The sequence below is a fragment of the Engraulis encrasicolus genome, chromosome 18 (genome assembly GCF_034702125.1).
Source record: "Engraulis encrasicolus isolate BLACKSEA-1 chromosome 18, IST_EnEncr_1.0, whole genome shotgun sequence".
NCBI classification, from domain to species: domain Eukaryota; kingdom Metazoa; phylum Chordata; class Actinopteri; order Clupeiformes; family Engraulidae; genus Engraulis; species Engraulis encrasicolus.
Genome location: NC_085874.1, coordinates 1,210,035 through 1,223,939, shown reverse-complemented (window position 1 = coordinate 1,223,939; position 13,905 = coordinate 1,210,035). Strand labels below are relative to the sequence as shown.

General features: G+C 40.1%; 1 protein-coding gene across 1 annotated transcript; it reads right to left on the bottom strand.

The window, feature by feature from the left end:
* Nucleotides 1–13,867, bottom strand: pex3 (peroxisomal biogenesis factor 3). The gene is made up of 12 exons (XM_063222736.1): nucleotides 13,580–13,867; nucleotides 13,178–13,309; nucleotides 9,871–9,952; nucleotides 9,726–9,769; nucleotides 9,228–9,349; nucleotides 7,508–7,574; nucleotides 7,135–7,189; nucleotides 4,947–5,097; nucleotides 2,029–2,090; nucleotides 1,802–1,915; nucleotides 1,427–1,523; nucleotides 1–809 (listed from the first exon to the last, which is right to left on the bottom strand). The coding sequence occupies exons 1-12, from the start codon at nucleotides 13,647–13,649 to the stop codon at nucleotides 732–734; spliced, it is 1,074 nt and encodes a 357-aa protein (XP_063078806.1). The 5' UTR covers nucleotides 13,650–13,867; the 3' UTR covers nucleotides 1–731.
* Between the last annotated feature and the right edge of the window lie 38 nt (nucleotides 13,868–13,905).

The window sequence follows — 13,905 nt, the reverse complement described above, 5'->3', positions numbered from 1 at the left end:
TTTTGCTTCAGGGTATTTGCAGTAGAGTTGTTTTAGTGTTAGCTTTGTTGTTTTACCATCAGAAATGTCTCCTTAGGTGAGGTCCGTTTACAGACACCTCTCAGTACCACCTCTTCATTCACGACCTGCTTTACCCTTTGAGGAGTAAGGATTTTCCCCCAGTTCTTCTAGAATTTTACTTGAACATTATACAGCTCCCATAGAACTCTGTTAAAAATCCTGTTTCAAGAGGCATTCCATCATTTCTGGAAATAAGCTTGTTTCTCACCTCCCCTTGAGGTAAATTGAGTTTTACCAGAGAATATTTAACCTATGAGACGGCTAACTCCCATTGGCTCCAATTTCTGCTCGATTGAAACCCATTCATTTTTCACTTGTCTAGATGTTAGGCCTACTGCGGCTAGTTGGCAATCGTGGCAAACGTCATGAGTGAGCCCTCTCATATATTAGAATTTCTCTGGTTTTACCTTTCTCCTATTCCTCCAGCCATTATCTGACTCTGGTCATGCACTGTGTACCTCCCAGCTAGCATGTTATCATTGAGTCCAATGGGGACCAAGCCAGCTCAGCTAAATGGTAATATGCTTGCTTGGAACTAGGAATAATATCCCCAGACCTAGATAATGTCTGGAAGAACAGGAAAAAGCTCAAACAAGTCATTTAACTCGAGGGGTGGTAGGAAACAAGGAAAACAAACTGATGGAGCCAGCAACATTTCATCCGATTGTTCTCTACGGTTCTAGCGGACTACTGAACGTCTCATAAACGTTCGCTGCAAATTTCTTCACCTGGTCAATTAACAGGAGATCCTGCAAAAAAAAACAAAAACAAAACAGTCATGTTACAGTCATGATGAAGAATACACCTACCAGTTGAGTTGTTGAAATCATGTCTAGGACAAGAAACATAATTTACCAAATAAGTTACATAATTCAAGGACAAGAAGATTTTTTTTTGCAATCAGCTATGAAGACTATTACAGGGTTCCCACCCTAATTCAGATATAAAATGCCATGATTTTCCATGACTTTCCAGACCCCAACAACAGAATTTCCATGACCACTTCCGTAAAAAGAAATTGTTAAAACGTTTAAAAAGTGTGAAAACTGAAGATTATCTTCACCCCTAGAGCCGACGCAGAGCCACCGCCAGACTTAGGTGGGCTCATTGCATTCTAAAAAGTTGCACATTATAGCACGAAACCAAACAGTCTCTGGTGAAACATTGTAGTTTAACCAGTAAGAAACAATGTTAGACACCAAACCAATTTTATTTTGCTTCTACACAACTGTTAAGAATATTCCATGACTGCATGCAAAATGGTAAAATTCCATGACTGGAAAAACTTTTATTAAATTCCATGATATTCCAGAAATTCCATGACCCTTGGGTTCCCTGCTATTATTGGTTAATAAAGCCATCTTACCTGGACAAAATGACTGGGTATTTCACTGCAAATTGAATGAATCTGTCCATTTACGATGGGAATGATTTTGGCAAGAGGAAGACGTCCCTGAGTGAGACTAAAAAAAAAACAAACAAAACAAAACACTGTGAGAGAAGACACCGGAGCAGCACAGAGGCAATTCTTTTCCTCTTCCAATGAAAAGTGCACAACATGGGGACTAATGTTTCGATGGATGTACCATCTTCATCAGAGTCCATCATGGATTATGTATGATGTGTATTATATGGTATGTATGCAGCTAGACACCTTTATTTCCATTGGAATCAATGAAGTTGCTCTACTCTACACTATTTTTTTTCATCAGAACAGCATTTGAATTCATGTAGGGCTGACCTCTCTGACGATTCAAGACATCCCTGCGGCAGCTGAAAGAACTCGGCGATGTTATCGAGAAAACGGCTAAACCCCCGACTCACACACATTCTCATCACCACGCTGAAGTCAGGGCTGCAGAAGCAGAAGACAAAACCAAGAAAAAAAGAAGTCAAAAACAGCAATGTACATTAACCCAAATGTGTAAATATTGTATGTAATTTAAGTTTTTTAGTGGGAAAAAATACCTTTCCAGTATGTCTCTCGTTTCATTCATCAGCTTAAGGTGAATTACATCATGGTCACCACCCTGACAATGCAAACATTCACAAACATGTAGAGTTTGATAGGGGTTAGGGGAGTAGTTGAAAGAATAGAGCAGGAGGAAAGTTCTTTAAGGTACACTGTGTAGGATTGTGGCCAGACCATGCTGCTCATTTACACGGTTCTGTCCACTGCCAAATGATCAGTCTGTCATGGCTAGTGTCCTGTCCTATGCTATTGCCTGCTGGGGTGGTAGCATTAGGAAAAGGGAAGCTGGACGTCGATACAGGCTGGTGAAGAAAGCTGGGTCTGTGGTGGGCATGGGACTGGAGGCTCTCATTACAACAGCTGAGAAGAGGACCCTTAGCAGACTTGACTCCACAATGACAGTCACCCCCTGCACCCATTTCTGTTCAGCTACAGACTCCTTGCCATCCCCTGCCGGACAGATAGACTACGGAAGTCCTTTGTCCCCAGGGCCATCCAGCTCTTCAACACCACACAGAAGGATAAGAAGGACACTCTTCTTATCAGAGATCCTCATTGGTGACTGGACTGCATGAACCACGGTATTAGGTCTGAGTCTATGTTTTTTTGTATTTGTGCGTGTGCGTGTGCATGCGCGCGCGTGTGTGTGTGTGTGTGTGTGTGTAAGAGAGAGAGCGTGGGTGTGTGTGTGTGTGTGTGTGTTAACTGATGTAAGGCATTTTGCTAAACTCAGATTTGTTCTTTACTGCAATATGCAATGTGTGTTAGGTCTTTGTGTATGTCCTATATCTACAGTATGTCTTGTATCTATGCAGCTGCGTATGTAATTACTTCAATTTCCTTCGGGATAAATAAAAGTACTCTATTCTAAAATTACTACATTTGATCTTTTCAGGAATAAACTAATGTTTACTAGAATGACCAAAGTACAGTAGGTTTTGCAGCTAAATGGAGGACATGGAGAAGATCCACCTTTTCACGTATGAAAATTGCAATTTTCCCAGTCATGATGAATATTTGATTCGTGGTGGTAACTATTCATGAAAACATTTGTGAATGGCCAGCATGAAAACAAACTACATGAAATAAACAACTAAAAATGTAATACTGAGCACCTTTAAGAGGGGATTGTCTCAAGCGTGCTGATAAATGCACATTGTGTATTTGAAGGACGACCAGTTGACAGGCTGCTCAGTCAAAGAACCATCATGTTTCTGCAAGGCTTGTGAAATGTCACAATAGGTTTGTAGCACAGCAACATGCAGGTAATAAGACCAGTTGTGCTCTCCACAGAAACCCTCTAAGGTTTCTTCTGTACCATTATAACTGATGACACAAGTCCGACATTACTGTAAATACTATGGTGTGCGAAAGTTTGGGCACCCCTTTGAAAAATCATTATATCAGTTTGCCTTTTGTTGAGGATTTTGTTATTTTTTAGATATTATTGAGCTTTGTTCCTTAATAAGACATAACTGTGCAGGTAGCAGGGCTTTAGTACTTGATTTCTGAACTCTTCCTAAGTTAATACATTACTAGTATTATGTTGTTTTATAAATTAATGTCATCTTGTTTTATTTGCCTTTTCTGAGATCTGAAAACATTGCATCTGATGTGTTATTTTGACCATTTGTAATGTTCTGAAAATACATGCTCTAAATGAAATGAAATTGAATGTACTGTAACTACATATTTTCTCAAAATTGAGTTTATACTGAAAATGGTCTTGATTAACGTCATCCTCTGGCAAAACCTTTTGTCCCAAATGTGTCCCATTTTAGAGATCTAATTTGCAGAAACTATAGTACAATATTATCCAATCTAATTACAAATCTTTGACAGCATTTTTCCCAGTTTAAATGTTAGTATACTGCCTTTATAGGGCAGAGCAGGATACTAATTAATCTTCACATACATGACACATAGGTTACCTTCAAATATTCACATTGTCATTCATCATTTTTCATTGATCAGCACTGACTGACATGTGACTCGGATTTGTCTTGGAATCTAATCTTTTTGGACTCTGTTTTGTCTTGGACTCAAACCTATTTGGACTCGGACTTGTCTCACACTTGACCAGTTCTGGAGTGTGTTTCTCGAAAGCTTTAACTTGTTGACTTTGTTGCAATGCAATTTCCCATTGCCAACCTACTAAGTTGCTAACTGGTTAGCAACAATGCTTTCGAGGAACGGGGTCCTGGTCTTGGACTTGTCGCCAACCCCATGTTTCCATTCCAAGACTGATAAGCACCAACAGGTATTACCCATGTTAAATACCCTTTTTAAAAAACATTGTATGATTTGCTCCATCTCTTTGAATCTGAAGATACAGCAAAATCGCTAAAACAATTTTGTGATGCAACCTCTCAGTTATAAACCAAACCCATCATTACCCTTTTTTTTAACATTTATTGTATTCTGATTACTTAAAAAAAGCTATGTTTCTGTGGGAAAATAAATCTCGCTCTGGTATAAGTACAGCAAATTAAAATGAGATCTTGAAGGGCTGCCCAAACTTTTGCCTACCTCTCTGCACATACACAAATCCTAAGTTAACGTTTTATAATTCCATAGAGCACTTTTGCACACTTCAACTAGAATAGAACCTAGGTTATGGTTCAAAGTAGTAGACAAAACCTTGTACACTGTCCACCACACATGCATGCATTACACACAGCGTTTCAGTTAATATCTTATTTGGGCGCGAGAATTTTGTTTTAATTACGAAATAAACAAGTTTTTTTGTGCCTGAGTTTCTACTGTATTCTTTTCATCTGTCATCATCAAGTACACAGTTTGAATGAGCAGCATAGCATAGCAAGACCTACTCTGCCCACCATCCTACACAGTGCACCTTCTTAAGATGAGGGTATTTTTTTTATCATTCTGAAATCAAAAGGTTTTTTGGTACCTGAGCCTCTATTGTGTTCTCCTCATCTGGCATCAAGTACCAAGACAGGGGCTTGTCAGAGGGAGTACCAAATCCCTCCTCCACGCGCTGCCGGATGGTGGACAGGTGCTCGTCCAGTTCTTGTAGGGACAGGTGCTGCTTCAGGGACGTGCTGCAAACAGATCCAAAAAGTCCGAAAATGCATAAACATCAGCGGCATAGGTGCTGGACCAAACAGAAGATAACTGAAAGGAAATGATGTTCTATGCGCTAAATCAGTTTTTAAAGGCACAACGTTTCGGACACTCAGTCCTTCATCAAAGTGCAACAAGCTGCAAATAATAAAAAAGAATACTTTTACTAAAATTGCTATATTTCATGTGTTAGTGTTTTGTTTTTACTGCAAACGATAATGGTAGGATGGCAGTAAGAAAAAAGCTATTTCACTGAAGAGCATTAGATCTTTATGTCGATTAGCTTAACATTTATTGCATTGAATTGTTTAATTATGTTGTATTTTATTAATTTATTCAATTGTGTCTGTTCATAATGCATTGTCTTAGTTTTGTACGCTGCCAAGTAGTACTATTAGCAATTAATAATGTGTACATTTGTACATAAATCTGTATAAATGTATACACTTGTAGCCAGCTCATACCAGTACCCGAATTTCATCAGCTTAATCCAGGAATGTCATACTCAGAACGGAGGGCAAATCTGGCCCGCAGTGTAATTTTATTTGGAGTGAGATCATTGCTAATGTGTATTACAGTTGGCCTATGCATATGACTTGAACACAAGATTTTGTGCTGGGGTGGGACTATGCTAACCTGACTCTTTCCAGCTGGTATGTTTCGCCTTCATCTTCAAAATTCCATCTGGGCACACAATACCATCTGGCTCCCATAACCAACATGTTTTCGAATGAGGGGCATGTGATTGGATAACCAATCTTTCCGTCATCTTTACTGACATGCCACTTCAGTCACTCACATTAAACTGACACAGCGGAAAGTGACAGTTAAAAGAAGAGCCATATAAAGCCGCTGATCTATGGAAAATCCTACCATGATTTTCACAGTACTCAGATGGTTGCGTGAGGAAACCAGAGCACCCTCACGTGGAGTTTTTCCAAAACACAGCCAGGTGACGCAAGTCAGGTTAAAGACCTAGTTTAACAGTACGTGCATTGGTTGTATAATTTTCTTTGATTTTCTTAGTAGAGCAAGATACCCCAAACAGGAAAAGTATGGCCTTGATTTATCTTACTCTACTAAGAAAATCTTTGGTATAATCTCCCACTCATCAGATCCACACACAACTACAGCATTATAATGGGAATGTGTGCTTGAGAAACTTTAATTTTGTCGCAAAGCATGAGGAGCTTTAATGCACAATTTCAGTAGATTTTTGAATACATGTTGAATTCACACCACGATTTAAGACAGGATTTACACACCCATTGTGTATACTAACATACAACAGGCTTGCCAAATGTCAGAACGACACCTTCATGCATTGGCAAGGTATTATGCACACCAACCAACCAACCAACCAACAAACAAACCCTGCTCAAACACAACCTCCTTGGTGAAGTAAGTAACTACGTATAATTTATATAGCACATTTGAAAACAGCAACAACTGGCTAAAGTGCTGTACAGCGTCAAGACTAGAATTATGCAATAATGAGTTAAAGGCAAGACATGGCCAAACATCAAGAATAAAAGGTAAGAGGTACAAAGGCCATTCCACAGACCAGTGCAAAATAGGCAAGATAAAAGAATGGGGATATAAAGAAAAAAGAAAGACGGACTAGGAAATAAAGGCCAACTAGAAGCACTCAGAGAGCGCAAACCTCCGCCAAGGAAGCTGCTTGATAGAACAGTTGACCATGTTACACCTTTCTGCCTTCTTTTTGTGGAGTCCCCGCAATGCAATTTCTGGTCACTAGGGGGGTCTAGACATATAGGCCAGCAATGGAGAAGAATCTTTAAAAAGGTCTTGGTTCCAGTTCATGCTCCGGATCACCACCAGCATTTAATCACTTGTTCCTTTGGTCATTACTAACAACTGCACAAAGTTTTAGCCAAATCCGTTCGCAAGTTTTTGAGTTATCCTGCTGACAGACAGACAAACAGACAAACCAATGCGACCGAAAACATTACCTCCTTGGCGGAGGTAATAATTGTACATTACATCATACCTACCCTCCCAACTCCTCTTGCACTGCTCGCTTCACAACAGTCATCAAGCCATTGAGCCCTAGAAGACAAGAGACAAAGTTCGTGAGTAAGTAAGTAAAGTTTATTTTCACAGCGCTTTTCACAGATCAAGACATTCACAAAGTGCATTACAACTGTATTAGATTATAGTAGGAATTAAGGGGAAAAGAGAGATAGGAAAAAATGAGTGCTAGGGGGGCTGCGGCAGGTTGGCAGGAAAAGCATAGCAAAGCAAAAAAAATATTTCAATGAATTTAATAACTAATGTACACCAAAATAAACCAAAAGCTTTGGCTTTACTTTTCCAAAGGGTAGCAGGGAGAACAAAAACAATTGTTTGAGCACACTTTCTACTTACCCTCTCCAAGAAGATGTTGAATACTGGACAAATACTGTTGTTGGACATCAGGGGGTGCAAACTGGACCTTAAAAAAGGGCAAGGGCACCTTATTGTGAGTGGCACCTCGGCAGGGAGAAACGCTGCCAAGTGTGTGGGTGTGTGAGCGTGTGGTATTGAATGTGGGACCCCCTCGAAAATGAGATGGTCCTTTTCAAGAGGCTAACCTTCCAAACAAACAAAATTCAGCATGAAACTGAGGTGTGACCCAAGTACTTGTGGAGACTGCATTAGGTTGCATCAAACGCCCCAACTTTAGAACATCCTGGACCTGCTCTGCTTTTTGCAAAATTGCTCCTTTGTACTAACATACAGTAGCTTCCTTGTAAAATCTTAGCAAATCAATGTTACATAGTGGCACCATACGCTTGAAATGTTTAATAACTGTAAATGGGCGTTTTTAGATAAATCAGTGGAAAGTGTGTTTTCAGGCTATTCTGATCCAATCTATTAAGGAGGTTAATTTGGAATTGGAAGAATTTGCTGTAATTCAGTGTCAAGCCTGACATCGATCACGGTGCACATTTGGTGTTGTACTGTTTCAATATATTATTTTCTGCAATATCTGGATTAGGATTTATTTCCAATTAATTATTAATTAAGGATTTATTTTCATCTAGCGTTGCATTTAGCTTTCATCAAGATCTTGTATTGATGATGGTAGAGCTTGAACACTGTGCAAAGTCTTATTCAGCATATCCCAAAGATTCTCAATGAGGTTGAGGTCTGGACTCTGTGGTGACCAATCCATGTGTAAAAATGATGTCTTGTGCTCCCTGAACCACTCTGGTGCAATGGCTTGCTTCTCATTTGTTAAACAACCATGTCAAACAGGCACATCCCGTGGCCATGTAAAATATGAAGACTGTGAGAACAGTCAAATCATGGGCATCAGCGATACTGAAACGTGTTGAGGTTGTGGTAGAGTCCAACGATGGTGGAAAACATTAATGAGAACCCGTTGGCTATCTGCCCCTTAGATCAGTGGTTCCCAACCTTTTTCTTAAGGGACCCATGTTTTTACTATTGTAAGCTTTGGTGACCCAACCACGTGAGCGCCCGCAAGAGACGGAGTCACAAGATGCCCTCCGTTTCCTGCGAAAACTTATTTTAGTTATTTTATTCCTCAATTCGGCTTCGGTCAAATATAGAATAAATGTTTAATGTAGCACTTAGAATTTGTTGCATCTATGCATTTATTAGTTAAATGCTTTGTCTTATTCAACATGGGCTATATATATTTAAAACGAAACCCCTTAAAATCAAGAGGGCTCCGCGACCCCCTGTGGATCTTTGGCGACCCATAAGGGGGGTCCCGACCACTGCCTTAGATGACACTGCCATCGTGCAAAGTGCCCTGGTTGTCCTGAAGCAAGCATGTGCACTCTGGGCCCTGGGTTGCATGCATAGTTTTAGGGACACAGCAAGCATGTCCCCTGCCTGAATGTCTTTTGAAAGTCTTTTGAAATTTGCATAATTCCATCTATATTATCGTGTCTTCAAATGCCCCTGGTAGGCAAGTTGTGATAAATCCAACATCCCAATATTATTCCTCATGAGCAAGTGAGGCAAATTCCTGGCAAAGCTTCTTCAGTGATCACGGAGACCATGTTCGCTTTGGCCACTTTTGATCTGAACGAATGGTTACACATATGCCAAAAACAGATGTTCAAGGACTTACCATTCCAGATTTGTTCCCAGAGTTATCCAAATACAGGTAACCACCAATGATGTTGAGCTGAACTCGTAACAGAACGACCAGCATGCAGGTACAGTAGACTGCAACTACACTCCGAGCAAAACCTAGAATTGAAGAACAGCCAAATGTCAATGTGGCAAAACAAAGATTTAGAATCGAGTTTAAAACTCTTCTGATAGTCTACAAGTCACTAAATGGCCTAGCTAGAACAAAATCATCCTAAAACATGTCTTAGGTCTTCCAAGTCTCTTCTACTAGTTGTGCTTAGGGTAAAATCCAGACAGGATGAAATGGCATTTAGTCATTATGTTGTCAAATGCTGGAACCAGAAACTTTGTACAGCATATGTTTTCTTCTCTCTTTTCTTTCTTTTCTCTTTAGCACATTGAATGACAGTTGTATGATAATGTGCTATACACATATTATTGCTATTGCTACAATTGTATAAAAATGGATTGTTGTTAAAAAAACCCAACTTACTGATTATTTTGAGATCCTCCCAGATCTCAACCTTATTTGCTGGTCTACAAAATAATAGACATCGGTCAAATATTGTGTATTTGCTGTTCATTCATAATTGTATTTATTAAGATGGTAAATGATGGTAAATTATGGGAAAACATACTTTTGTTTTAGCAAAGATGTAAGGCTCTCTGCATCTAAACGTATGATGATGGCTTCTTTCAGGGATGGTAGCATAGATAAAACTGGGAAAAGAGTCAAAGAGTTTATGAAAACCGACATATCCTCGGTACTACATAGAATCAATGTTGTGTCACTTTGAACCAAATATTTCAACATACCCATGTCAAAAAGAGGAGAAATTCTCATTACCTAAAGGAACATATTTTGTATGTTTGCATCAGCATTCTAAAAATCAGGTTTACGGACTGTGAGATCGTCTTATCCAGCCCCTGATATGCTTTTAATGTTATGCAGTTTCACGTGAAATATGACATGTTTTGTAAACCAATCTTAGAAATTACATTTGCAATACATTTAAGTTATATTTGCAGCGGACCTAGAGAAATGTGTGACTGTCCATCTTAAATACAGGTCTACAGGGGGATATCCTGGTTCATAGTACAGCCCTCGGAAGACTTTAAACAATTTCAAGTGGCCCTTCGTGCTCAATCGGTGAAAATAACTGCATGCCCCTGATGGTCATAGTCCTATGCATCCGTGGTTCCCGGATGGGTTGCCAGATATCCATGGGGGTCACGACTCCCTCTTTATTCTAGAGTTTAATCATTTTAATGTGATTACTATGCTATGAGAAAACATTACTATGCTATGAGAAAGCATGACAACTCAACAAAAGGCAAAGTTCACATTAAACATCTATTTCAAATAGAACAAATAAGTTAGTGAGCTGCCTTTTGTGCAGTACGCCATGGGGGAGGCTCACTAAAGTTTACACTGAAGAAAAAGGTTGGGAACCACTGATGTACACAGCCTACTGTCTCAGCAGAGCAAACACCATCAACAGAGTCTGCAATAACTCTGGTTTGAACGGTTTGAAACTGCTTGGGGTAGGCTACAGATGAACTAGAAACAACAGGGTTTCCCAAGCACTTTACAGGGGTCATCCCTATGTTCCCCGGGTCCCATGTTTCCCGCAACCGGGGAACTTCGGACCCTTTTTTCAAAAAAGGGTTCTATGTTCCCCGCTGCTTCCAAGTAGACTGCTGCGGCATGGCAAAGCGCAGGTTGCTGTTGCACCACAGGTTAGGTGTAGGGATAGTTTTGGTCAAGGCACAAGTTTACAACTCAGAAACATTGCATTACTGACAGGTTAGGTTTAGGGATGGTTTTGGGAAGGGTTAGATACAATGCGAGGAACATAGAACCCTTTATTAGAAAAAGGGTTCCCCGGTCCCATTCAAAGATCCGGGGAACATAGGACCCGGGGAACATGGGACATGGGACCAGGGGAACATAGGTACGCTCCCCTTTACAGACAGCCAACCTTGACAACACTACCTTGACTAGGTCCCCTGAAAAGATTAATAGTGAATGTCAAATTGAATTGTGAATCTGAGTTTCTAAAGTTGCTTCACAACAATAATGTATGGTGTTTCATGGGTTTCATATTGTAGATCATTTAGCTTGGCCACCTTACTGATGTGACGTGGGCCAATCAGAACTAATAATCTCTTCAGTACTGTTTTCTGTATCTGGCGCGAGCAGCTTTAAAGTTCACTTCAGTAAACTACTAACGGTAACTTTGTGTTGTGTTATACTTGGCTCAGAGAGTAACTTTGTATCATATTTCATATAACATAGCCTTTGAAGATTCGAATATCCTATAGCCCCATTATATAGCCTACAGCAGACGGGCAAACACAGGCTGGATCTCAAATGGTGCACTTGTACACTTCGAGCACTATGTTTTAGTGCGTAACTAATACGGCATGCGCACTGAAACATGAACACTACAGTGCACAAGTGCACCATTTGAGATTCAGCCTCAGACCCACATGCGGCCCCCTGAGCCATTTCATGTGGCCCCCAGAGCCTTTACAAGAAAAGACAACTTTTAAATCCAAATTCAAAAGGTTACTCAACATTCTTAAAATGCTAACTAGAGGTGCTCCGATCACCATTTTTTGGGTCCGATCACCGATACCGATCACCAAAAATCTTTATCTGCCGATTACCGATCATTGCCGATCACAAAAATGATTTCCTATTTTTTTAATAGCCTATTCATTATCTTTATTGAATACCATTTCTGCCCATAAACCAATCAATCTTAATTTGCACATGTCTATTATTAGGCTATTATTATTATTATTATTATTATTAGGGCCTATTATTATTATTATTATTATTATTATTATTATTATTATTATTATCTTTCAGACTAGTGTTGGTAATACAGTCTACAGTATTAATCAATGTATAAGTTATTGCATAGAATAACTAAACTATTTAAGATTGAATTGAAACTGAAACATTACATCAAATAGTCTTCCACATACGAGAAAAAAACAACCTGTCGCTTTAAATGAGCAGCCTCGTGAGGAGAGCCCCTCCCCTCTCTGTCACCGTTCACAGTTGCAGTGCTCCACTACCGTTCTGAATCTCTCTCTCAAGTTTTAACCACATCTGTCGCCGTTTAGTGTTTCAGCGACTATCAAACTAATCGACTGACTGCCAATTACAACTTTGAAAACAATAATTGACATGTTTGTGCTGACAACGTGAAGTTGTCGCGTGCTGACCAAGGCAACTACACAGGTTATAACGTAACATGGCTCACTGGCGAGTAGGTCCTACTCAATCGCAAATTACATTGTCAGGTAAACGGCGCATGGATCGGAAAATCAGATCATTGTTGATGCAGATATGGTTATGAATGGTGGAAATGAAGGGGGGAATGGCGAAAAGTTATAGACAAGCAAAGATGCCTTCTTTTGGTGCAGTTGCAGCTGTGCAGAGCCAGCGCCTACATGCAGCGCCAGGTGTAAAGGCAAATGGTTGCGTGAGGAATTTAATATCTCTCGATCGGTTTTTTGATCGGCATGTTTTTCCGATCACCGATCAGGCTATTTTTGGCCATTATCTGCCGGTCATGATCGGCAGCCGAGCAATCGGAGCACCTCTAATGCTAACTAAAACAAGTGTTTTGCAAAATTACGATTAACCAAAGACATGTCTTACTATAATAGGCGTCATCTAAATATGTGCAGGGATATCATTGCTGCCAAGGCCAAGCTATGTCAGCGTACACTATGTTTTATTTTTGAAGTTGTCTGTGGCATCCGGCCCTTCGCTCAGTATTCTACCCAATGCGGCCCTCGGGACAAAATAATTTCCCACCCCTGGTCTACAGCCAATCCACCTGCCCTGCATCAAGTCTACAACCCTTGAAAACATGACAGCACACACTCAGGCCTCTGTAAAATCCAGCGCTGATGTGAATTTACCCGTCATGTTGCATGTCCGTTGGTTACTCTCAAAGTGGTACTGCCGTCTTGCTTGGGTAATATATTCGGTTGCCTCCTGGTCCTGGATTTCCTGTAATTTTCGTCGAGCATACTTACTCAAGAAATATCCGCCTGAAATCAGGGGGAAAACATTGCATTAGTTAATTTCCTACAGTTACCGATAGGCCTACCCGATGGTTTACTCCCCCACGATTACCCGAGGTACCGACCCAGGTCAACCGACTGCCTGTCATGAGTGAAATGCACAGACACAATACAGACGTACAGCTTTGTTTAGTCAATAGTTGCAAAACTTACTGGGGGGAAAGTTAACACCAACAAGTAACAAACGGAAGTTCTGTCGTGCACTCTATGATTAAAAAAAGTTTATTTATAGTGTACCTCCAATGAAAACACCGACGAAGAGCAACTTCTTTTTGTGGCGTTTGACAGAATTCCACGGTGCTAGCATGGTTCCTGAGTGCGTCTCACAGACTTATTTCGGACGGAGAGCGGTGGATAATGATTTCCATGAGCATCTACTGTAGGTTTCACAATGTATATGTTTCTGTGTATATGTGTGCACCTTTACCAGTATTTCAATGAATGTGTCATGATGAAACATTCATTCTAAACTTCGGAAGTGCGGCTATGCCGAAGAGGTAGAACATTAGACCCAGAAGTAAAACAAACCCGAAAAACATTCATCAAAATAGAAGTTTTTGTAA

What these genes read in the sequence shown, in the direction of transcription:
- pex3 (XM_063222736.1), bottom strand. Translation starts at nt 13,649, where the DNA reads ATGCTAGCACCGTGGAATTCTGTCAAACGCCACAAAAAGAAGTTGCTC. An exon ending in CGTCGGTGTTTTCATTGGAG is followed by an intron (nt 13,310 to 13,579) that starts GTACACTATAAA and finishes CCCTGATTTCAG; the next exon opens with GCGGATATTTCTTGAGTAAG. An exon ending in ACGAGAGACATACTGGAAAG is followed by an intron (nt 1,916 to 2,028) that starts GTATTTTTTCCC and finishes CTGCTTCTGCAG; the next exon opens with CCCTGACTTCAGCGTGGTGA.